The following is a 26,438-nucleotide window of genomic DNA, read 5'->3' as shown; positions in this document are numbered from 1 at the left end:
GAACTGGTAAATACAGTTACTTAGTTGAGCTCAAACAGATAGTACTGCTGGTAGTATAGCTCACCCGCTCCTGTAGAACTCTGCGTACGATGTCCTCTATGTATACCACGTGCGGAGGCGTTGGTAGAAGGTATCTCTGCTGGCAGAGCGGATACCTTTGTGGGTGCGCTTGAAGAAAGGGTCGTGCGTTACCTGCAATAGAACCCTGAAACGTGTCTAGGACAATTTTACATTATCCCACTCATCTACAAAGTGTGAATCTGGCACCAGTACCTGGAAAAGACTGAGACCCGAAAAACCTCAGCTTTAAATCCATTCCGGACTTTCTCTATGCTTGCCACAATCTGAGCCGAGAACCTGCTGTGAAAGATCCATCAGCTCACCCGCCCAGGACTCCATTCATTACACCACGAGGGACGCCATACCATCCAGCGGTACCCGCTTTGTAACATCAGCGCGGAGGTCAGGGGAGACACTCTGCCAAGTGCACCCACAAAGGTATCCGCTCTGCCAGCAGAGATACCTTCTACCAACGCCTCCGCACGTGGTATACATAGAGGACATCGTACGCAGAGTTCTACAGGAGCGGGTGAGCTATACTACCAGCAGTACTATCTGTCTGAGCTCAACTAAGTAACTTTATTTACCAGTTACAAGTTACAACAGCAATGATACATCATTTGTTACAATACCTTTTGCCAAGACTGTAACATCGCTCAGCAAAGGACTTTTAATAATAATTTTCACAGATTTTCAATAATCTTTCAGACCGTAACCCTTTAATTAGATCTCACATATAAGATCACCAGAGTGCTGGACATTATTTTACATTATTTTTTCACCATTTCTGATTTTTACATATAGGGGGTGTGTCACCGCTAGGGCCCAGTGGTTTTCGTCATCCTTTTTATATTTTGTGCCAGAGTATATATAGTGCAACATACTATTTTATATATTGAATAAAACTGTTAACTAAAGCATCCTATGATATTATATTTTATTTAAACATCATTATGTACCTTTTGGGGTAGAATCCTTGAGGATTGGTTATACATTTTGTATATTATTTTTCTCTATTCTGGCCGTTGGGTTTCGGCATATAACCAATTATATCCTCGGATTGTGGTTTGTGAGCTGCACGCATTTCTGTATTTTTACCACTTTCTGAGTTATGTCTGATTATATCTTTGTTCCTATTACACAGATCTGTGCAATAGAGGTGTGGAGCCGGTTCGCCAAGCTCCCCTACCTATTTTTCATCCGGCACCCCCCATAATAAGTGAGCAAATTACCGCCATGAGTGAGACCTCTGCTATCTGTGCAGAGTACAGGTGCCGCTGACCCAGGCAAGCTCTCAGATCCTAGTGACGGGAGAGTGAAGATGTTTGCATATTTATCAGTGGGGCAGGCCAGGTAGGGAATATGGAGGAGGTAGGGGAGCACGATCCGCCTTTATTGCGCAGAGCTGCTCAAAGACAAAGGACAAAGATATAAACAAACTTACCTCAGCAAGTACATAACTGATAAATGTGAGTACCCCTCTTTTTAAAGCTGTTCACCTGCACTATATCCCAGTATATTGGGTTTAGTGTGGGGTGAGCAAGCTGTCAGATTCTCTTTAAACCTTATACGTTAATAAGTGTGAGATTGCATGTGAGGGGGGAGGGGGGTTGCAGGTGCTGTGCGCAAGAGGGGTATCCATAAAAAAAAATAAAAAAATAAGATATATCGCTTATCTCTGCTCAACTCGCTGACACTTCACTTCCCAGAACTGCAGACGTTACACGATATTCAGTGGACACTGGCCGCCCTATACACTGGGTGTATAGGCTTTCTTTTATTTCACAGCCTGGGCACGTATTTAAGAAAAAAAATGAATTTGCTGGATAACCCCTTTAACTGATCAGTGCTCTGCAGTAGCATAGCATTGATAAGTCTAAAATACCTCTCCCTTAATAAAAATGTAAATTTCTAAATGAAAGAAAAAAACATATTTGGTATGAAAACACATACATATAAAACCTTTCTTGTCCAAAACATTAGCTGTCTATCAACCATTTTGATCTGTGGCTGCACATATTCAGGAGCTTTTTTTACATTTACTGTCTATGCTCTCACTCTGAGGGTGGGGCCTGAAAAAAAAACATTTGAGCATGCCCAAATCTGTGAAGCAATGGTTTGATGCGAATAATGATGGCTGACATTGGCTCACAAAAAATAAAAAGCCACAAGCAATCTCTGTACAATCAGCCATTCTAATCCCTGACAGAGATTGCAAACAATAGCTGATTTATTGTGGTGACAGCGAATCTGTGTGATTTATCTTGGATGTCTCTGACTAGGGTTTTAATGCAAAGTTTGTGGAAGATTAAATTAAAAAATGTAAAGAATATAGGAAAAATAAATAAATAAGAAAGTTAAGTTTACGGACGGAGTGGTTCTGTCAGGAAGGTATTAAATATACTGCACTTTCATTACTAGTATGTCAGTGCCTTCGGCAGCTTTGTGACTTATTTGAAACGCTTATGCATTTTAATAACTTATTTAACTTCAATTGGTGCTGGGGAGAAATAAAGGCAATAAAGCAATGTCTATCCCCTGGCTGGGCTTGATTCACTTTTTTCACGTTCATCTGGTATAAGGGTTGTGTAGAAAATGTTGATCTTGTTTTTGTAGAGCTTATAAATGATCACAATATTCTTGGTTATTAAGGCTATGCATGCAGCGTGTAAAAAAATAAAAATACAAAAAGTCTTTGTGTCGCTGCATTTGGAGACTCAAAACATTTTTATTGTTCCACTGACTGAGGTTTATGAAGCCTTATAATAGCTAGATAAGTAGAGCTTTTTCAACTTTTTTGAAGTTTGAAAGGGGGTGGGGTGTTTTTGTTTTTCTTTACAACATTCAGACTTACTTTAGATTTTGAAGAAAGGCGGAAAGCAGATTTTTTGAGGCGGAATTCTGCTGTCTGAATGGGACTGCAGAGTCGCATTCAAATCAGTTTGCATTACTTTACGGCAGAATTTTTGTCTGAATTCTTTTGCAGAATTCTGCATGTAAATTCCGCCATGTAAACATACCCTCATACTGACAGACAGCCATAAGCCCTTGCTTTAGACTTAGGCTGGGTTCAGACTACAATTTGAAGAGACGGGAACCGTATCTGGTTGGGGGGGGAGTGACAACCGGGCGCTCTGGAATCCCAGCCGGACCCAACCCGTATCTCATTCATTTCAATGAGCCTACCGGTCGACTCATTTTTACCCTGTATCAGGTTTTCTGACAGGACCTAAAACCGTGGTATGCCGCGGTTTTAGGTCTGGTCACAAAACTGGATACGGGGCAAAAATGAGCTGACCGGAGTTACTATATGACTCCGGTAGGCTCATTGAAATTAATGAGATACGGGCTGGATCCGGCTGGGATTCCGGAGCGCCCGGGTTTCACTCCCGACTCCCGAAATAGGAGACCCATATCAGATGGGTAATAGTAATCAAGATGGCCGACTATACAGGTGCATCAACTAAAGTAGGTATATACAAGGTAAACACTGAAGCCTCTACGTTTATAATTTAATAGCCTGTCCTATACTCTACACAAGAATTTCAGTTCCCACAAGTAAAATTTATTTTTTTTCACTATATTATATAAAATTTTCAGATCTGTTTACACATGTCCAAATAGTTGTAAGGCTCATAACCACTTGCGGAAATAATTACATCTAAAATCTTTGTGTATTGTGTTTTATGTTATGAGCTCGGCAGGCATCATTGGATCTCGTTTATTAAAACTGTTATACAGTCATGATCATAAATGTTGGCACCCCTGAAAATTTTCAAGAAAGTGAAGTATTTGTCACAGAAAAGGATTGCAGTAACACGTGTTTTGCTATACACATGTTTATTCCTTTTGTGTAACTAAACCAAAAAAGGGAGGAAAAAAGCAAATTGGACATAATGTCACACCAAACTCCAAAAATGGGCTGGACAGAATTAGTGGCACCCTTAACCTAATATTAGGTTGCACACCCTTTGGAAAAAATATCTGAAATCAGTTGCTTCCTGTAACCATCAATAAGCTTCTTACACCTCTCAGACGGAATGTTGAATCACTCTGGTTGCAAACTGCTCCAGGTCTCTCTTATTAGAAGGGCGCCTTTTCCCAACAGCAATTTTAAGATCTCTCCACAGGTGTTCAATGGGATTTAGATCTGGACTCATTGCTGTCCACTTCAGAACTCTCCAGCGCTTTGTTGCCATCCATTTCTGGGTGCTTTTTGACGTATGTTTGGGGTCATTGTCCTGCTGGAAGACCCAAGATCTCGGACACAAACCCAGATTTCTGACAGTGGGCTGTACAGTGTGACCCAAAATCCTTTACCAAAAAACTCTATCTTGGTCTCATCTGTCCACAAGACGTTTTCTTAGAAGGATTTTGGCATACTCAAGTTCATTTTGGCAATATGTAGTCTTGCTTTTTTATGTCTCTGTGTCAGCAGTGGGGTCCTCCTGGGTCTCTTGCCATAGTGTTTCATTTCATTTAAATGTTGAAGGATAGTTAGCGCTGACACTGATGCTCCCTAAGCCTGCAGGACAGCTTGAATACCTTTGGAACTTGTTTGGGGCTGCTTATCCACCATCTGAACTATCCTGCGTTGACACCTTTCATAAATTTTTCTCTTCCATCCACACCCAGAGAGATTAGCTACAGTGCCATGGGTTGCAAACTTCTTGATAATGTTGCGCAGTGTGGACAAAGGCAAATCTAGATCTCTGGAGATGGACTTGTAACCTTGAGATTATTGATATTTTTCCACAATTTTGGTTCTCAAGTCCTCACAGTTCTCTTCTTCTCTTTCTGTTGTCCATGCTTAGTGTGGCACACACAGACACACAATGCAAAGACTAAGTGAACTTCTCTCCTTTTTATCTGCTTTCAGGTGTGATTTTTATATTGCCCACACCTGTTACTTGCCTCAGGTGAGTTTAAAGGAGCATTACATGCTTGAAACAATCTTATTTTTCCACAATTTTGAAAGAGTGACAATAATTTTGTCCAGACCATTTTTTGAGTTTGGTGACATTATGTCCAATTTGCTTTTTTTCCTCCCTTTTTTGGTTTAGTTCCAATACACACAAAGGGAATAAACATGTGTACAGCAAAACATGTGTTAACTGCAATATTTTTCTGTGAGAAATACTTAATTTTCTAGAAAGATTTCAGGGGTGCCAACATTTACAGCCAGGACTATATAGGGAAAAACTGCTCTTGCTTAAAATACCTTTTTTTTGTTCCAAATTAGAGCCACAGCCTGACGACACACAGGTCTGATGGCCATGTTAGTTCTGGTCATTAGGTCTGCGGCCAGACTTTGCAGCTGATAATAGAATCTATAGATAAAATAGATTAGGGCTCGCGCATTTTGGTGCACCATAGATTATGCCATAATTGTGACATGATCTTTTGGAGTAAGTAGACAAGACAGTCTGTTTAGATGAGTCGGAGTTATAAAAGAGGATAGACAGTTTAAATTGCACCAGATTTATTATGATGACTCATGCGACATCTGCACTGTCTGTTTCACATCACGTTTTGTCCCATACGGGACCGCAAACGGCAGGGGCAGCAGAAACCTTGCGGTCCCATATGCCTTCGTATGCGCTCCCGTATGTAATTAATTTCAATGAGCCGACCGGAGTGAAAAGCTGACTCCGGTCGGCTCATTTTTGCCCCGTATGCGGTTTTCCCACCGCACCTAAAATCGTGGTCGACTACGATTTTAGGTCCGGTGGAAAAACCGCATACGGGGCAAAAATGAGCCGACCGGAGTCAGCGTTACACTCCGGTCAGCTCATTGAAATGCATTACATACGGGAGCGCAAGTTTTCTGCTCCCCCTTCCGTATGCGGTCCCGTATGGGACAAAACGTGATGTGAACCCAGCCTTAGCCAGTAGTAGTAAGTTTAGGTTATTGTAGGTTAGTACTGGTGTTCTTCTGAAGTTGGTAACTTGAGTGGTATTGGCTCCTCCAGCCAGACAGTCTCTAAAGCAGGTCATACGGATCAGGCTGACCAGTACGGGGGCAGACTAGCGATAGTTTTTGAGGGGAATTTTTTTTTCTTAAAGAAAAAAAAAAACATAAACTTGTAAGAAATAGCATTGCCCTGATAGCAGCTGACCTGGTGGATACCGTTTGGTTCGTAGATCGACATATGACATTCTTTAATTATTCATAAACTGCTTGAAATAGCCATACAAAACAAGGTGCAGAGTGAGCTTACCTTTCAGGCTTTGCCATTTTGCACCTCTGTGCTTCTGTCCTCCATCTTGTTGATACTTGGCAATGCTGTATAATCAAATTATTTGCACTGGTGTATATATGTAGTCCAGTCATGTTCTTATGTATTTTTACATAGAGACCTATAGATATTTCTATTTACGTTGATTTATGTCTCTCCAAAGGTTATGCATTTCTTGGGACAGTACATTATGGTAAAACAGCTTTTTGACAAGCAACAGCAACACATTGTTCACTGTGGCACGGATGAACTTGGAAAGTTATTGGGTATCTCAACGTTTTCTGTCAAGGACCCAAGGTAATATATTTTACATGTACTCCTTATATGTTAAAAAAATGTTTTTCATGAAAATGTTTTTCTTAGGTTTCTTTTTTGGTTAGTCATTGGCATGTGTAATGCTTTCCTTTCTATGACAAGTTTTTTGTCATTGTCCTCAATTCTGACCTAGTAATTTTTCCTTTCTCTCACTCTACAGTCCATTGTATGAGATGTTAAAGAAGAATCTTTATCGAGTGTCTTGCACAGGTAAATAAGTCTGCTTTGTTTGTTTGTGTAGGAGCCTAAATTTAGGGTTAGGTTCACTAACATTTGCTACCACACAAAATGGCCTATCCGCTACTTTAACCTTATGATCAGTAAGTAGTCAATAATGTGTACAGTATGAATGTGAGGGATGACAGGATTGTTTTCATACATGTGATCTCTTCATTTGAGGTTTATTCACATGGGTGAAATTCGGTAACATAAAGGTAAAACTGCATGTGGTTTTTGCCCGGCAGTTCTCTGATGCATTAAAGAAAAACAAACAGATGCACTCTGTGTGAAAATACCCTTATCGAAGCTTTGTCCAACCCCTATATATAACCCCTATATAGGGGCATCTTTTATACGCTCTTATGGCAGCTGGTTGAGTGCACATCCACTTATTATGCATTATATCTATTGTTACATCTTCTAAGAGTCCAACTGGTAGCATTCATTGATAGGGTGCCATTGCACTGTTAATCTGCTCCCCCCCCAAGCTCGTTTAGGTGCTATTGGTGCCATTGTCTGGTGCACGATATGAAAATAGGGGCCTACACTGTCAAATGGTTGGTTTCACCGTTCACTTTTGTGGGGCGGACGCTCAGATTCACAACCTAATGACAACTGAGCAACGATGACATCCCCTTGACAGTCCATAGGCTTATAGATTAGACTGTCAATGATGCCTGTACAACTGCTTAAGGTGGCTTTCAATAGTATCTGAATGTTGGATCAGCCGATGCTTATCTCTCCTGACTTCCACTTATACTTGAACATTTGTCACGGGCAAACGTTCATTTATCCTCTATGTAGTGAAGAGGTCTAAGGCACTGCCAGACATCTGATGCTGGCTTACCTCTCCTAGAACAATCGGGTTTGATGGCACAAATCCAGCATGGCCGACTTTACTCTAAGGTGTATGGGCACATTTTTTTTATCAGATGGATGTGTACCTGACTGCATTTCCTGTTGAAAACTGTGCAATGGAGACAGTCCAGTTAACAGTCTAGGGCAGTGGTCTTCAACCTGCGGACCTCCAGATGTTGCAAAACTACAACTCCCAGCATGCCCGGACAGCCAACAGCTGTCCGGGCATGCTGGGAGTTGTAGTTTTGCAACATCTGGAGGTCCGCAGGTTGAAGACCACTGGTCTAGGGGCTCATTTGTATATCGGGCACTGGAAATTTGGCACATGGTGGGCAGCAGCAATCAATGGATGATACCAGCTAGATAATTCGGGGATGTCACATGCTTTGTTAAAATTTATAACAGTATCCTCTCAACACAGTTGAGAACAACAGGCTGTCACTTATTGGTAAAACACATGATGACAGAGACATTGTTGCACCTTAAAGAATTTTTAATCTTAGAAAAGATCTATAAAGGTTTTAACAAAAATCTACTAAAGAAAGATAGTGAAGACTTCAATTAAAAGATGGCATATAAAGATGTTGAAGTAGATAATTTTTTATGTAGAAGAAAAAGGTGAGACAGCACCGGGGTTGACCTCTGTGCCCGTGATCGCCCAGGCAGCCAACCCAGGATCACCAAGTACACCAAATTCGGAAATCACAGCACCAGCCAGGTTGTGGATCTTGCTGTGGGCAATTGAGATGGGGACAATAAAGAAATCCAGTTTTTAAAGATCCACGACCTGTCTGGTGCTGTAATTTCCGAACTTGGTGTAATTTATGTAATTAGTAACCTTTTGTTATTCTGAAACTGTAATATGCCCTTGATTCTGCCTGTAAGCCCTTTAACTGTTTAAATCTACCACAAAAAACTAGGTAAGGTTCTGTTCATACTACTACTGTCAAGTTTCAGTTGCTTTCTTATGGCAAGAACTGTCTAGACTGATGGGACATTCTTCCCTCAGGGAAGCAAAATGGAAAGTATATGGTGATGGTGCCCAATATGTCAGAGTTCCACTTGGCCAATTACTCAGCCAGTAATTGGTTGAGTGGCACTCTGATATATTGGGTCCCAGCACTAGTAAGTGGAGCGTGGTGGACACTGAAGCAGCAATACCAGAGGTTACAGGGACTGAGTGAGATATAGAATATATCTCTCACTAGGTGCCCGTAGCCTCTATCGCTGCTTCGGTGTCTGCCGTGCTTCACTTACTGCCAGATAACCATTTTTAAAGCATTTCTGGCATTTACTGAAGTTTTTCCTGCTGTCAAGACATGTTAAAGTTTTAGCTCACTCCGGGTCTTAGTACTGAGACCCCTGCTGTAATGACAGGATGAAGTGAGCGGTAGCAATCCCCACTTTCCGACTGCCCGCATGATCCAGCTGTTGTGCCCCATAGACTATTATGGAGTGTATTACTCGGATCTTGGGGCCTGCCAGGCTGTGAAGCGAGCTTCACCTGGCTATAATTCACAATCACAGCAGGTCTCTCAGGAGTGAGACCCAGTTTGATCAAAACTTTTTACATGTCTGGACAACCTGTCAAAAGTTTATGTAAATGACCGTTACACTTGCTTTACTGTCATTTGAAAACAATTTGACATGTAATAAGTTTTCATGGTACTAGGGGACACTTTTCAGACCCGCTGCGATTGCTAGATAAAAGGCAGGGAAATTTGTGGCAGCACGCACCTCGGTACCCAGCTGTCAATCATATCTGACCTTTTCACAATAGAAATGTATACAGTGAAAAGGTCGGACCAACAGTTGAGTTGAGGACAATGACACACACTTCCCTGCCTTATGACTAGTGATCACAGCAGGTCTTAGGACTTCTGACATGTCTGGATGACATTTCAAAAGTTTATGTAAATGACAGTACTGCTTTAAGGTTATGTTTCATATCTGTCATGGTTCTGTTGATAATGAAAACAATAATTCTAGTGTGAACAGAATCAATATTTGCAAATACTTTAATGCTATTTTATTGGTATTGAGTTATTTCATATATCCTCCATGTAGATTTGTAACTTCTGCTGGTTGTTTTGGAAATGAAATGAATAGTGGTCAGACATGGCACTTTAGCTGTGTGTGACCATCTTCTTGTATCTCACTAAAGACGTTTCTCATAGCGCTTTAAAATCCGCAGAATTTTGAATTAAAGGGGTTTTCCATGAAATTTTTTTTTTCATATCAACTGGCTCCAGAAAGTTACAGATTTGTAAAGTACTTCTATTTAAAAATCTTAATCCTTCTAGTACCTTATCAGCTGCTGAAGTTGAGTTGTTCTTTTCTGTCTGACAACAGTGCTCTCTGCTGACATCTCTGTCTGTCTCAGGAACTGTCCAGAGCAGGAGAGGTTTGCTATGGGAATTTGCTGCTACTCTGGACAGTTCCTGAGACAGAGGTGTCAGCAGAGAGTACTGTCAGACAGAAAGGAACAACTCAACTTCAGCTAAGTACTGGAAGGATTAAGATTTTTTTTTTTATAAAAGTAATTTACAAATCTGTTTAACTTTCTGGAGCCAGTTGATTTTTCATGGAATACCCCTTTAGGGTACGTTCACACATACAGGACGCAGATTTCATGCGCAGGATTTGTAACTGCTGATTAGAAGCTGTGCTCAGTCATTTAGTTTACCTTGAAATCTGCAGCAGAAAATCCTGTGCATCAAATCTGTGTACGTGTGAACTTACCCTTATGCTTCATACCCGATTGGCAATAAGCAGCTGTAACTCAGTCCATACATTAAAGCAAAGTATTTACAAACATACTGAACTTTGTAGGTAGATTTTAATTGAGTTGCTGTTTACATTTTTATTTTTTTTACCCTCAATGCCATTCAAAAAATAGGTCAAGAGAAGGGAAGAAGGATACGGCTTTCCCTTGGGGAGATTTATCCTTTTCACTTGTCTTGAATTCTAAGTAGCTAAAATGCTGCATTCTGGGAAGTAGTCCCTTGAATAATATCATTATATGGTCAGAAGGACTATATAGTAATTGCCTTTCTAGTTGAGAGGATACTGGAAATGGTCTAGTATGGATGGCCAATGGTACCTATTAAAGAACCAACCATAGATTATAATCATACTATAGTGCTTGCTATACCTGTGGTACGTTATGTTATAATGGTTATATTCTAGTTAACTGTGAATACATGATATTAGTTTCCTTTAGGACCATTATGAAGTTTTTAAATGTCTTTCTTTGCACTTTTTGCTGTTATTCTAGTACAGCTGCCTCTCAGGATTCCATATAGCTTGTATGCTACATAGGTAAAGTACACATGGCCCTCTTACTGCAATCATTCTTTTGGGGCTCTTTGTGTGCATTTCTCATAGCCAAACTAACACAATATGGATTAAAAACACAGAAATTACTGGGGAAGGGATTTTTTTTTTATCCGATTTACAGATGCTGCTCAAAGTCCCTCAAGAGACCAAACGCAGGATACGGGCGGTTTGGAGCGGCAGAAGGTAAAGCCCGGTGTTTGTTGACCTTGTACAGAGCCTCCCTTCTCTGTACCTGCCAGCGTCGGATCTCCAGACCGCTTTTACAAACCATTTAGGTTCATCTGGAGTCCACCAAGCAGGGACAGAGTTACCCTTCTCTGTTCCCTTTCTTCTTCCACAGCTTCTTGTTGTGAAAGTGATGCAGCAGGTTTTTACCAGCCACCACATGTTTCTGTGTAAGAGAGAATGTTTGCTTCCTACAGCAGTGAATGCCATTCATGAGATCAGCATTGTACACATTTATATGGATAAAAGTCCCCTCATTTATACTTTTGGTACATGTTTCTGCATGCCAAGTAACCTTCCACTCATAACTAGGAAATATTTGATTTCAAGGCCTGTGTAGCAGCAGAAAAATGTAAGCACAATTTAATAAGAATGGAATGTTTTTCCCAAGTAACTCCGCGTCACCTGTTGTTCTGTTGCACATACACACTGGGAATTAAAAACAAGCAAGTTGGAGAGTCTATTGTGGGGGAAATACATATAGAAGGGATGGCTGAAACTAGGTTTTGTTTCTGAATGAGTGTGAGACCCTGCATATAAAAGATACACAGAATGCCTCAGGTGTTAGGTGGCTGGTATATAATTGCTGCATCACTTATGAACGGCACCATTATACCAGTGTTGATGTTTGTCTTTTTCTTTCCCCCCATTTTTTTTTAGCGTTATGATGAATCTAGGAAAGAAGAGATGACCGACAGTGGGGTTACATCTTCCTCAACTCATAAACTACTTTTAGAAGGTGCGTTTACTGACCTGCACATCAGTGTATATAACTTTTTGCTTTAAGTGTACTATGCACACACAGTGCATACACAGCGTATTTGATGCTGTGAGTAATCTGCCCGGCAGCAGGAAATATGCTGTGTATCAGTAGACACACAGGCCGATATTTATCATAGTCTTTAGACTGTTTTTTGTAACATAGTTCGTAAGGTTGAAAAAAAGACTAGAGTCCATCAAGTTCAGCCTATAACCCTAATGAGTCCCTACTGAGTTGATCCAGAGGAAGGCAAAAAACCCTCATACTCGAGGTAAAAATTCCTTCCCAACTCCAAATATAGCATCAGAATAAATCCCTGGATCAACCTTCTGTCCTTACAGATCTAGAATCCATAACCAGTGATGTTATTATTCTCCTAAAATGAATCCAGACCCCTTTTTAAATTATTTTACAGAGTTCCCCATGACCACCTCCTTTGGCAGAGAATTCCACAGTCTCGCTGCTCTTACAGTAAAGAACCCCCATCTGTGCTGGTGTAGAAACCTTCTTTACTCTAGACTTACAGTATGCCCCCTTGTTATAAATCCAGTCCTGGGTATAAATAGATCATGGGAGACATCTCTTGACGGTCCTCTGATATATTTATACATAGTTATTAGGTCTCCCCTAAGCCTTTTTTTTTCTAAACTAAATAACAGTAATTCTGATAATCTTTCTGGGAACTGTAGTCTGTGGTGTTCTATGTGTGGTCTGACTAGTGATTTGTACAGAGGTAGAATTATTTCCTTGTTGTGGGCATCTATGCCCCTATTGATGCACCCCATGATTTTATTTGCCTTGGCAGCAGCTGCCAGACACCGGTCACTACAGCTAAATTTACTGTTAACTAAGACTCCCAAGTCCTTTTCCACGTCAGTCGTCCCAAGTGTTCTCCCATTTAATACATAATCCCAGCCCGGATTTTTTCTCCCCATGTGCATTACCTTACATTTATCAGTGTTTGAACCCCCCCCCCCCCCCCCCCCCCCCCCCGATGTGAATGTACAGGGTACATTCACACGGGCGGGGGTTTACAGTGAGTTTTTCGCTGCAAGTTTGAGATGCAGCAAATTTTCCGCCGCAGTTCAAACTTCCAGCGGAAAACTCGCTGTAAACCCCCGCCATGTGAGTGTACCCTAAAAACACTACGCTAACACATAATAAAGGGTAAAGCACTACATATACACATCCCCCCCCCCCTCAAATAAAAAAAAAAAAAAAAAAATTTCTTGTATGACACTTTCCAAAACGGAACCTCCAGCAACTCCCAGTATTGCTGGACAGCCATTGACTGTGAAGGCATGCTGGAAGTTTTGCAACAGCTTGGGAAACCCAGTTTGGGAAACACTGCCGTAGGGTAATTTTGGTATTGGAGGCAAGTCTAATTCTTGCATTCAGGTCCGTCCCTATGCAAATCACTTACTTAGGCCTCAAATGCGCATGGCGCGCTCTCACTTCGGAGCCCTGTCGTATTTCAAGGCAACAGTTTCGGGTCACATATGGGGTATTTCTGTACTCGGGAGAAATTGCCTAACAAATTTTGGGGGGCTTTTTCTCCTTTTACCATTTATGAAAAGGTAAAGTTGGCATCTACACCAGCATGTTGTTGTAAAAAAATTAAATTTTTTACACTAACATGCTGGTGTTGCCACATACTTTTCATTTTCACAAGAGGTAAAAGGAAAAAAAGACCCCCAAAATTTGTAACACAATTTCTCCTGAGTACGGAAATACCCCAAATGTGGACGTAAAATGCTCTGCGGACGCACAACAAGGCTCAGGAGTAAGAGCGCACAATGTACATTTGAGGTGATTTGCACAGGGGTGGCTGATCGTTACAGCGGTTCTGACATAAATGCAAAAAAAAAAAAAACACACCCACATGTGACCCCCATTTTAAAAACTGCACCCCTCACGTAACGTAACAAGGGTTACAGTGAGCCTCAACACCCCACAGGTGTTTGACAAATTTTCGTTAAATTTGGACGTGAAAATGTACCCCTTTTAAACTACACCAGCTCAGACTTAGCTTAGCTTTTTGGTGTATGTGAAGAGAGAAATTTCAGAAAATGTGACCTGCAAAAAAAATGATCAAATTCTCTGTGACCATTTAATAATTTTGGTGCTCCTACACATTACCAGCACACAAAAAAAAGGTGTAGAAAAATGCTTCACTTACACTACAATGATAAATGCCGGTCGCAGTGTTTTCCCTGCCACAACCTTGTGTGTGCAATAAGGTTTGGAGCCTGCCGCGTGGCCTGCCTCTGAACCCCACTGTACACACACGGATGCAGCTGCGTTGGGTGTGAGCCTACTCTAAAGGGGCTTTCAAGCATTTACAAAAGGTGGGAAAAAAAATTCACCTGTTCTCCAAGTGATGTCCCATACATTGTACATGTAATATTGCAATCAGTCACTGGCCTAAGGACCTAAACAAATATATATACCGTATTTATTGGGGTATAACACGCACCCTCATTTTACCAAGGATATTTGGGCAAAATTTTTTTACCCAAATATCCATGGTAAAATGATGGTGCGTGTGCGCGCGTGTATACCCAGATACACCCCCAGGAAAGGCAGGGGGAGAGAGGCCGTCGCTGCCCGCTTCTCTCCCCCTGTCTTTCCTGGGGTCTAGATCCCTGCTGCCGGCCCTTCTCTCCCCCTGGCTATCGGTGCCGCTGCCTGTTCTGTCCCCCTGACTATCGGTGCCGGCGCCCCATTGCCGGCGCCGATAGCCAGGGGGAGAGAAGCGGCGTGCGTCCCCTGCGTCGTTGCTATGCGCTGCACGGCGCGGTGCATGACGTCAGTGCGCCGCGCCGTGCATTGCAACGACGCAGGGGACGCACGCCGGAGGCCTGCAGCAGCGTGGACCCGACCCCGGCAACAGATAATTATGCCACCGGGGATGGGGGGAGGCAACGGGGCAGCGGCGCCGGTAATGGGTGCCGCTGCACCTTCTCTCCCCCTGGCTGTCGGCGACGCTTCTCTCCCCCTGGCTATCGGCGCCGGCAATGGGGCGCCGGCACCGATAGTCAGGGGGACAGAACGGGCAGCGGCGCCGATAGCCAGGGGGAGAGAAGGGCCGGCAGCAGGGCTCTAGACCCCAGGAAAGGCAGGGGGAGAGAAGCGGGCAGCGACGGCCTCTCTCCCCCTGCCTTTCCTGGGGGTGTATCGGCGTATAACACGCACATAGACTTTAGGCTAAATATTTTAGCCTAAAAAGTGCGTGTTATACGCCGATAAATACGGTATATCATTTATTTATTTTTTTTACTCCATTCCCCAATGTGGAATTTAAATGAAGAGAAAAAACCCTTTAATGGGGTTATGCAGCAAAACCTTTTTTATTTTTATTTTCTCCACTAAAGTGCCCAGGCTGTGTGATAACAAGTAAAAAAAAAAATAATAATAATAAAAAAATATATATATACTTACCCCCATTGCCTCCAGTATTACAACATCTGGTCTCTGTTAACTTCCCCTTCTGGTGCTGCAGACAATACATCATTTTGCCTTGGTCAGTCTCTGAAGAACAACCTAATAGCAATATTCCTCCTCCACCAAACTTTACACTATACAGCCAGGCACGTAACTTTCTCTTGGCATTTGCCAAACCCAGACTCCTCCAGAGAAGTGTGATTGGTCACTCCACAGCTCACGTTTCTACTCCAGTGGCAGCGTGTTTTACAACACTCAGCATTGTGCTCCGTAATGTAAAGCTTGCATACAGCTGTTTTGCCATGGAAACTCATGCCAGGAAGCTCCCGCTGCATAGCGTTTGTGCAAATTTAATGCCAGATGAGCTTTGGAACTCTGAAGTTATTAAGTTGACCAAGTTCTATAACCTTGCAAGGTAACTCTGTCCCTGAGTCTACTTGCACTGTAGCCTTTGCTCCAGTTTGCAAAACCATGCATATTATACAGTTAGGCTAGGTTCAGTCGCTGCAGTGAATTGTGTTTGAGGGGCAAAAATATAAACGGGCTGCAACATTGAATAGATTATTACAATTGTGTGTTTTTTTTTTTTTTTTTTTTAAAGCATCAATTGCCCACTTATCCTGTCCAAAGAACTCAACTTAGTTGATAGGTAAATGATTTGGAAAATACAGAATACTCTAATAATTGACTCTGTTCAACTGCAGTATGGAAACCTAGCTTCACTGATCTGGGTTTAAGGCTTAAAATGTTATAATGTACCTGTCGTTAACAAAAACGTTTTAAGTAATGTAGATAATACCATTATTCCGTGTTTCCCTGAAAATAAGACACTGTCTTATATATGTTTTTCCTCAAGAAGACACGTTGGATTATTTTCAGGGGATGTCTTATGGTACAACAAGTATGGTACAACAATCTACATTTCTCCTCCATTTCATGAACCATACCCACCTGACCTGCTGTACGGTACTCTCCTTCCCATGCGGATGCATCATAGCGTACTGGGAGGAAGTGGCTTTAACCCTTACAGGACCCATGACGTACATGTACGTCATGAGTCCGCTCCCGTTCTACAACGCGGGTCCATAGCGGGTCGGGCCCAGCCTCAAACAACTGGGCCCGACCCGCTATGGCCGGGACTCGTGGCTAATACGTGCGGCACTGATCGCATTGACGCATACTATTAACCCTTTAGAAGCAGCGTTCAAAGTTGTTCGCCTCGTCTGAAGTGAAACTAAAACATTGCCGGTTAGCTCAGGGAGCTGTTCAAGGTCGCCGTGCCGCGGCATCCCGAACAGCTTACAGGACAGCCGGAGGGTCCCTACCTGCCTCCTTGCTGTCAGATCACCGAATGACTGCTCAGTGCCTGAGAGCAGTCAAGCGGCAGAATCATCGATCAAAGGTTTCCTATGAGAAACCAGTGATCAATGTAAAAGATCAGTGTGTGCAGTGTTATAATCCCCTATGGGAGCTATAACCCTGCAAAAAAAAAAGTGAAAAAAAAAAAGTTAATTAAGATCATTTAACCCCTTCCCTAATAAAAGTTTGAATCAACCTCCTTTTCCCATTTAAAAAAAAAACTGTAAATAAAAATAAACATGTGGTATTGCCGCGTGCGGAAATGTCCAAATTATAAAAATATATAATTAATTAAACCGCACGGTCAATGGCGTATGTGCAAAAAAAATTCCAAAGTCCAAAATAGGGTATTTTTGGTCACTTTTTATATCGTGAAAAAATGAATAAAAAGCGATCAATAAGTCCTATCAATGCAAAAATGGTAGCGCTAAAAACTTCAGATCACGACGCAAAAATTAGCCCTCATACCGCCCCATACGCAGAAAAATATAAAAGTTATAGGGGTCAGAAGATGACAATTTTAAACGTATAAATTTTCCTGCGTGTAGTTATGATTTTCTTCCAGAAGTCCGACAAAATCAAACCTATATAAGTAGGGTATCATTTTAACTGTATGGACCTACAGAATAAAGAGAAGGTGGAATTTTTACCAGAAAATTTACTACATAGAAACGGAAGCCCCCAAAAGTTACAAAATGGCGTTTTTTCTTCAATTTTGTCGCACAATGATTTTTTTTTTTTCGTTTCGAAGTAGATTTTTGGGTAAAATGACTGATTTCATTACAAATTTTAGGTGCAAAATTTAAAGAGTTATGATTTTTTAAACGGAAAAACCCTGGGTCCTTAAAGGGGTATTCCAGGCAAAACCTTTTTTTATATATATCAACTGGCTCCGGAAAGTTAAACAGATTTGTAAATTACTTCTATTAAAAAATCTTAATCCTTCCAATAGTTATTAGCTTCTGAAGTTTTCTGTCTAACTGCTCAATGATGATGTCACGTCCCGGGAGCTGTGCATGATGGGACAATATCCCCATAGGAACTGCACAGCTCCCGGGAAGTGAGTCATCAGAGAGCAGTTAGACAGAAAACAACAACTCAACTTCAAAAGCTAATAACTATTGGAAGGATTAAGATTTTTAATAGAAGTAATTTACAAATCTGTTTAACTTTCCGGAGCCAGTTGATATAGAAAAAAATGTTTTGGCCTGGAATACCCCTTTAATTTCGGGGGGTATGGCTTGTATTGAGCAAATACATAGAACTCCTTGTAAGGCGTATTTTATGGGTATGTCTTAATATACATATAATGTTATTTTCATTAAAAAAAAAATTTTCATTAATGACAGGTACACTTTAAAGTAAAAAGGTAATTTTCGTCAATGGAAATGTAAATTTGGAATAAAAGACACATTTTGTTGTATCCCAATGACTTTTTCAATTTCAACAAATAAAACCATTATATCTTATAAACCAGCATATACAAAATAACACCCCAGTCAGAAAGTTGTTAAAAGATCAGTATGGCAAGAAAATTACTAGAATTTCGGTTTTCATGTGTCTTATAGATGATGAAAATTCATCCATTCTAAAGCATGATGGGTTGGACCTCGCCTTTGAAGAATGGGATGGTGCTGGTCTGCCCTGGTGGTTTTTGGGCAACCTGAGGAATAATTATAATCCTCTTAGTAACGGCTCCACAGACATCCCTTCTAACCAGGTAATCTATATTGACACAGGTTGATTTCTGTATGCACATGTCCTCAATGGATTTAAATGGTCACTTAATGGGGTACTCCATCCCTAAACATCTTATCCCCCGTGATCTCTGGGCCGGCACCCCAGACGTCCTGGGGCTGGGGCTTCTATGTTCGCCACGCCCCTTCGATTCATGTCTATTGGAGGGGGCGTTACGGCTAGTAGACGGCCGTCACGCCCCCTCCCAAAGACATGAATGGAGAGGCTGTGACGGCGTGATCGCCCGTCATCCGGCACAGAGCGGAGTTTGCTCCGTGCATCAGATTACGTCTGAGATCAGACATCTTGGGGGAGATTTATCAAAACCTGTGCAGAGGAAAAGTTGCCTAGTTGCCCATAGCGACCAATCAGATCTCCTCTTACATTTTGCAGAGGCCTTGTAAAAAATGAAAGATGAAATGTGATTGGTTGCTATGGTCAGCTTTTTATCTGCCCAGGTTTTGATAAATCTCTATCTGCTGTGTGTGGATGTTAGGCTCCACCCACCAACTGTCAAGCAAAAATCTGCTTAATAATACCATATACAAGGTATATAATTGCCAGAAATTGTGCTGCCTCTCATGTACACACACAGCAGCTTATCCTGACAAGTTATGTGAGACAACTGGTACACTTAAAATGGTCGTCTGTTTTCCCAGTTTGCTTGCTTTTTTTGGTGTTGAAATGTTGTTGTTTTTTATTGCACAATGGAGGAATTGCGCAATTTTTATTTTTCACATTTTACGCGCAATTTTTTTTTAATAAGTAATATGGTTTAAAAGAACTCTCACTTTTGCTGTGGTAGCTGGTTTATCAATTGTGACACTTATGTGCGCAATCTTACTCCAGCCATTTCCACATTTTGAAACTTGTTCAGATTGAAGCTATTTATGAAGAACGTGTACCTTTTTGATAGATTTAGGGGAAGTACACATGATGATTAGGCAGAAAAATGTTAGGAAAAAGAATGTGATTTATGCATACAATTCCCCCTTAGTGTCCAGTTCTTCAGATTATAGATAAGTATCTTCATCTCTTATTGAGGGATTCGCATTCTTTTACTCTTTTATTTTACAGTTCCACATGAATATTCCGCAGTAGCAGAGTTCCATTCATTTCAATGGGATTCTGCTGCTCTGTTCACATGGCCAAGTTTCCCCGGCAGCAACATCTGCCGCAGATATCCTGATTCTGGTGTCCGCAAAAATATTGAACCTGTTTAATGTGTTTGCGGATTCTGCTGGGAAATACATTGCCGTCTACAAGATGCCACATTTCCGAGCTGTCCTAGTGCCGGCATGGAAATTTTCCTTGTGACATTCCACCATGTGAACATAGCCTTACTATGTAGTTGTGGTCATATGTTCAAAATACAAAACTTTTTATTGCACTGTGAAAGTTTCTCTGTGTCAAAAACCTTATTTTCCCCATTACAGGACATAGATACAGCTCTTGTTTCTGATACCACAGATGACTTGTGGTTCCTAAACGACAATCGGTCAGATCAAATTAATCTGGAGGTGAAAGTGGAAAGTCTGGACTCTCAAGATAGTGAGGGTGAAGATGTGAGAGATGATGAAGGAAAGAAAGTGAGTTTATGAAGGAACTTTTATTGCCTTTTTACCAGCTACATGAACATAGGAAACAATAGACTGGAGGGGACATACTATGTGACCTGCCCAGTAGTCTAAGGAGATGGAAGGTGAACCATCATCTACTGTGAAGGGCCTAGTCCTGTCTTATTTTTTTTGTTGTTGTTAAATTTAATTAAATCCATAGGTAAAATACAGCCCAGTTTAAGCTACTAATTTGGACCAATCCTTTCTCAATTTAACGCCTTAATGACAATGGATGTAAATGTACACCCTGCTGCCCTGGTACATAACACACCAGGATGTACATTTATGTCCTCAGCTGCTCTAGAAAGAGAGCACAGGAGAATAGCGGTCACAAAACTTAAGAGCCTAAACGATAGCTCCTCTGCCTGATCACGCACCCCTTTCCAAACAACATTTATGTGCTGTGTGATCGCCTGCTGCAGTGCCCCCAGTTACCTCTGTGCTGATGTGGGTGGCCTCTTCTCTATTACAGATTTTCCCAATCAGGGTGCCTCCAGCTGTTGCAAAACTACAACTCCCAGTGTGCTGAGACAGCATAGTGTTGTTTGGTATTAACAATTGAATATTTGCAATAGTCCTCTATGGCGACATAACAGGTGTGAATAAAATAATAGACAAAAAGGATGTAGAAATATAAAAAAAGACCTCCCCTTTAATAAATCTGTTTTATTCCTGCACAGTTGTACCCATGAGCTTCATTACTAGATCTGGGTCATGTGATCAGCAGTCTAATCCACAGAAAATAACAGTGCTTAAAGAGTACCTGTCACCAAACAAAATGTTTAATATATTGTTCCTTATGTAATTATAAGACACTTTGCTATTTACTTGCTGTTAAAATTCTCAACCTTTTATGTGATTGAAAAAACAGCCACTAGGTGGCTCTGTTCTGTTCCCTGTGCAAGTCATACAGTTTGGTCTCCTCCAGGCCTGGTGAGGCACAGCTCTTGCAGGCTTCAGTGATGTCATGCCTGCTGGGGAACGCCCACTTTCTCCTGCCGGGTGCAGGAGGGGTGTTAGGAGTAGCTAGGGAATATAATCTGAGTTAAGAAAATATGGTTTGATGACCATATTTGTCAAAGGAAGGGGTCATGCCCCCTGTAAACTACAGAATGACATCACCACTTATCAGTTCGCACCTGCTAGCTCCCAGACCCCACTGTTGAATCTAATTTTAGTCTCTTTGACTTAAAACACCCTTCTACATTTTCATCAAATTGATGTTTGTCAGACTGCAGTTGCAGGTACCAGTACGTCATGAGTTTCTCTTTGTTTCGCAGGTGATCGAGCTGACAATTTATGATGATTTAGAAGACACACAAAGCCTAAGTGATACAGATACGGATATCACATCTGAGGTTTGGCATAATTGCATACAATAAATGATTAATCTATGGAAGCATATTTCACTGCACCCCTCCCCTATGTGAGTGAGCTTTGTTACAATAAGTTAATTTGTGATATCACATCTCATGCCTGTCTCTTTTTCAGGATTGCTGGCAGTGCAACAATTGTCATAAGTTTAATTCCCCTTCTAAACGCTACTGCTTCCGCTGCTGGGCATTACGCAAGGATTGGTATGCAGACTGTCCACCTCTTACTCATACCCTTTCCACGCCCACTCTGGCAGCTAAAACCAATTCCCTGGAAATGAGCAATGTCATTGACATTCCTGACTGCCGCAGAACAGTGTCTGCCCCCATGGTGCGTTTAAGAAGCAATGATACCAAATCACAAGCTCCTTTCTTAGAGCCCTTAGATCTGGCATCAAGTATCAGAACACTCTCTGAAAGCACAGACACTCTTCTCAGTTCTGAAGAAGCATCGCTGGACTCCAGTCGCCCCTTATTGGAACCTTGCAAGCTGTGCAACAGGCGCCCACGTAATGGCAATGTAGTACATGGGCGTACAGCCCACTTGGTCACCTGCTTTCTTTGTGCATGCAACCTGAAGAAGTCTCGGAAGGGATGCCCAGTGTGCCAGAAACCAATACAGATGGTGGTAAAAACATACGTGGCATAGCATGGGAGGAACACCGCTATCTCATCTGTAGACCTCCAGCTGTTTGCGACTTGAAATGTTTGTTTTTCTCTTAAGCACCTTTTTGTTTGAAGGAGACCTGCATAGCAACATTGTGAAAGATTGCTTGTTTACCCGGAGCAGTGGAGTGTTTTTCCTCATTCCAATCTCCATATGTGACCATGCTGTATCACTGCCATGATTAACTGAAGTATTTTTCTGTTGCGTGACTGTGCTTGTCACCACCGTAAGGAGAGTAAAACTTTTGCAGAGAGTATTTATAAAGAGATAAAATATATAAAGGAGAAATAAGTATATATATTTATAACTGGGCTTCATGCTTGGTTCTTTGTGCCTGTAATCCATGAGGCCCCCTCTGGCCAGTAGTTTCAGCACTCTGGCACAATGCAACTATAGTGAGCAATGCATAAAAAGAAGATGGCATTTTCCAAGGTTCAGCTTAGTTTTTGGATATGTATTTGTGTTTTAGTTATTTGACTGCTTCTTCATATGAAGAACTTTAAAAAACACAAAAAAAAAAACACTCGGTTTCACCTTCCTTTTGGCAGTACAGTGCCCTCAAAGGACAATAAAACACTTTTTTTTTTCTTTCTTTCTTTCTGTTGTATAGATTTTCCTTTTTTGCCAAAGTGTTCCCCTACTTGAGGCTTAAGAGTAAAAATGACTGAAAAGCCCAAAGTAAACTTTATTTTCATGTGCACTTCTGCAAGCAAGCAAACGGCTACCTCCATAAACCTAGTATAGAGAATTCAGTAATGATACCTGCAAATCTGCGTAAAAACGATAGACAAGAGCCTTCTGTTTATAGAGAATCTGAATCACTGTTCACCGGCACTAAACCTAGTATACTGGGTTATGTTGCAGGAGAACAACTTTACAAAGAGTTACTTAAACTTACTTAAATCCGTTAAGTATATGCAGAGTTCTGGCACTGTAAAGTTCCTGCTGTATTGCCATCCAGTGCGCATTGGAGGCGGGGAGCCGGCACACCCAGCTCCCCTGCCTCCACCATATTCTCTGTCTTCCTTTAGCACAATAATGAGGGGGTGGGGCGCATGGAAAATATGAAGGAGGCAGGGGAGCTGTGTGAGCTGGCTCCCCGTCTCCAATGCTTGCTGGATAGCAATGCAGAAGGAAGTTTACAGTGCCAGAACTCTGCATATACTCAACAGATTTAAGAAAGTGACCCCTCTTTGTAAAACTGTTCACTTGCACTATAACCCAGTATATTGGATTTAGTCCGGGTGTACAGGGTGTCACATTCTCTTTAACATTGTTATAGCGCCTTATCATTCTAGTTGCTATATGGTTTTAGGAGTGGTTTGTTTTTTTGTTGTGTTTCTTTTTTTTTTTTTTTTTAAGTTATTGAAAAAACTCCAACAGATTTGGAAATAAAGGTGTGCAGATTATAGTAGCAGCAAAGTAGGTGCGATTTTACAAATGACATCGAAATGTTGTTAACTTTTTCTGTGCACAAATAAGAGCATGTTGTGAATTTTTGTTGCAGATTTTACCACTCTGTCTAGCACATGTGGATGCACCACTGATTTGCCTTAAAATCGTGGTTGAACATTTTCACAGCATGTGGACCTACCCTTACTGCACCAATAGGTGGCAGTAGAGTGATGTAAGGAAAACACGTCATCCGTACTGTCTTCCTCTATGCAGGTTTATACATACCTGTCTGTAATGTGATCTAGGAAGAGCAGATAGCTCACCTTTGCTTGTATGGCTGAAAGTAGCCAGAGCTGGGGAACCCTTTTAATAATGTTACTCATTTATCATTTTCACCCTGCATATTTCAATGTCTTATAGTTTATACGGTTACCAGTATTGTAACATACTAATTAAAGCCAATGAGAGGTAATTTTAACGGCTTCTCAAAATACACATGCTATCCTAAAAATGCAGTTATTTTAGACTGTAAGGAAGTCTTTTCCGAACAGTGTGTCTCCAGCTATTTCAAATCTACAACTCCCAGCATGCCCGGACAGCCTTTGGCTGGTGGTGGTAGTTTTGCACCAGCTGTAGACACACTGGTGTAAGGGCAAATCTGTTTCCACATCTGGTTGAAATGGAATTGGATTCTATAGTGATTACACCTGTTAAAAGGATTGTTTCTTGATGATCCACTCTTAGGCCTCATTCACATCATGCTTTGGGCATACGACAGCCGGATCCAGTGGGAGAATTTGAAAACCCACCACGGTCCACAAAAATAACCTGACTGGAGTCACTAGCTGACTCATTGAAATGAATGTGGTACAGCATGGGTCCGGCTGCCATATGCCCCCAACGTGTGATGTAAATGCAGCCTTGCTTTTGTAACCAGTCAAGTAGACAAGGTATAAAAGTAAGTTAGATCATCTACGACCTTTTCCTTGACCACCTATAGGTTACTATCGGTTTGCTAATCTGCTTATGCTGGCAACTGGGGAGGGTTTATATTTTGTGCCTCAGATGTTTAGCAAACTTTGTTAGATTATTTGTACAGATGTGAACTATTGAAGAAGACCTGAAAAGGTATGCGCTTTACTACAGAACTTTATTCTCCTTATACAATTCTAATACTTATTCATTTTGATTGATTTCAGTTAGGTGTGCAAGTGAAAACGAGACTTGTACCGTATGATCCTTTAGTAGCAAGTAATCTGCATTTTTTTGGCAGCTGTGAAATATGGGCACTTACACACTGTGATAACGTTTGTTTGTTTTTCTCTTATGGTTCTGCAAAATAAAGTATTTTACAAAAAGTTTTTTTTTTTTCTTGCTGTATCAATTGATGAATTGTAAAATCCTAAGAGAAGGTGAATGCCCTGATCTCTTGATATATTTCCTGCTTGGGCTTCAGTCCTCATGGGAGGTTGCATTAGTGAGAATGTTTCCTGTCCTTGGTCTCATGGGATTTTGTCTAACAAGAAAAAAAGCTTATTCAATATTTCTGTGAAAAGGTTTGGTCTGATTTTTTTCTTTTTATACTTGACGCGATGAAGATCATTTCATGTCAACGTTTTAAAGTGGGTGTCTGGGTTAACCAGTTTTGCTCAAAAAAGAACAGTACTGTGCAAAAATTTTTGACAGGTGTGGGAAAAATTCTATAAGATAAGATTGATTTAAAAAAATACAAGTGTTTCTATTTATTTATTCATTAAAGCATACCTGTCAGATCCCACAAAAAAACACAAAACTGTTGTTACTCAGTACCTCATCCTGATCATGTACATGTAATTTTTATGTCTCAATGATATTTCACTAATAATAGCATATTAACTCTGCTCACTGTCTTTTCCATCTTCCCAATGGAAGATGGAAAAGATAGTCATATGTAGGTAACAGGAACAGAGTTGGTGGCTTAAAGCTGGGTGACAAACAGTCAAACTCTGTTACAAAGGTAAGGTTGTAAAAGTTTGTTTTGTGTCACACACCATGGCAAGACTTAGCACAGCAACTTAGAAGCTGTGCTCCCTTCATTTCAGGGGAGTTCTAATAGCAGAAGGGTCTCGCCACTAATGGCAGACATCAGTGATTAACCCTATAGATGCTGTGATCAATGCACATCATGGCACCTATAGGCAAAATTAAGGTGTCGTGAGCTTATTGGACCCCTCACAGTGTGATCACAGGGGGTCTTATAAATGCACATCGTGGCTGGAGGTCTGCTACTCACCTCTGGCATGCAGAGATAGGCTGTATAAGAAGATTGCTGATAGTGCTGATGAGTACTATGTTATTACATAGCACTGAACAGTACATAGCAATCTAATTATTGCTATTAATAGTCCCCTATTGGGATTTAAAAGGAGTAAAATATAAATAAAAAATATCACTTCCTAATTAAAATATAAATCACTCTGCTTTTCTTATAAAACTTCTTAACATTTGATATTGCTGCATACGGATATGGCCAAACTATTAAAATCTAATGTTTACAACCCCACAAGGAGAATGACAGGATTGCAGATGATTTTTGTCACATCGTATATCAGGAAATAAAATTAAAAAGCAATAAAAATAAAATCCCATATAAACAAAAATGGTGCAAATAAAAACAAAAAAGTCAGAATAGGACAATTTTTTATTCTTATTTTCTCAAATGTTTTGACTGTTTTTAAAAGTAGTAAAATTATAGACAAGCGTGGAAACATGTATTCTAATCGTATTAATCCACAGAATGACGATGACATGTTAGCTTTACTGTAAAACTCATGTTAAAACTCTTGTCCT

The 26,438-nt window shown here is 41.0% G+C and overlaps 1 protein-coding gene across 3 annotated transcripts in view; it reads left to right on the top strand.

Annotated features, from left to right (window-relative positions):
• Positions 1-23,103, top strand: part of MDM4 (MDM4 regulator of p53) — a 38,664-nt gene extending 15,561 nt beyond the window's left edge. For 2 of the 3 annotated variants that reach the window (XM_056558103.1, XM_056558102.1), the window contains exons 4-11: positions 6,463-6,596; positions 6,775-6,824; positions 11,152-11,213; positions 11,916-11,994; positions 18,387-18,538; positions 19,992-20,144; positions 21,455-21,532; positions 21,666-23,102. In XM_056558103.1, coding sequence (XP_056414078.1) covers positions 6,463-6,596; positions 6,775-6,824; positions 11,152-11,213; positions 11,916-11,994; positions 18,387-18,538; positions 19,992-20,144; positions 21,455-21,532; positions 21,666-22,196 — 1,239 coding nt within the window. In that variant the 3' untranslated portion in view covers positions 22,197-23,102. Of the gene's footprint in view, positions 1-6,462; positions 6,597-6,774; positions 6,825-11,151; positions 11,214-11,915; positions 11,995-18,386; positions 18,539-19,991; positions 20,145-21,454; positions 21,533-21,665 lie in introns of all 3 variants that reach the window. The other variant, XM_056558101.1, reaches the window with a different exon arrangement.
• Positions 23,104-26,438: the final 3,335 nt, after the last annotated feature.

The sequence above is a fragment of the Hyla sarda genome, chromosome 2, assembly GCF_029499605.1.
Source record: "Hyla sarda isolate aHylSar1 chromosome 2, aHylSar1.hap1, whole genome shotgun sequence".
In the NCBI taxonomy this organism is placed as follows: Eukaryota; Metazoa; Chordata; class Amphibia; order Anura; family Hylidae; genus Hyla; species Hyla sarda.
This window is presented reverse-complemented; position numbering and strand designations above follow the sequence as displayed.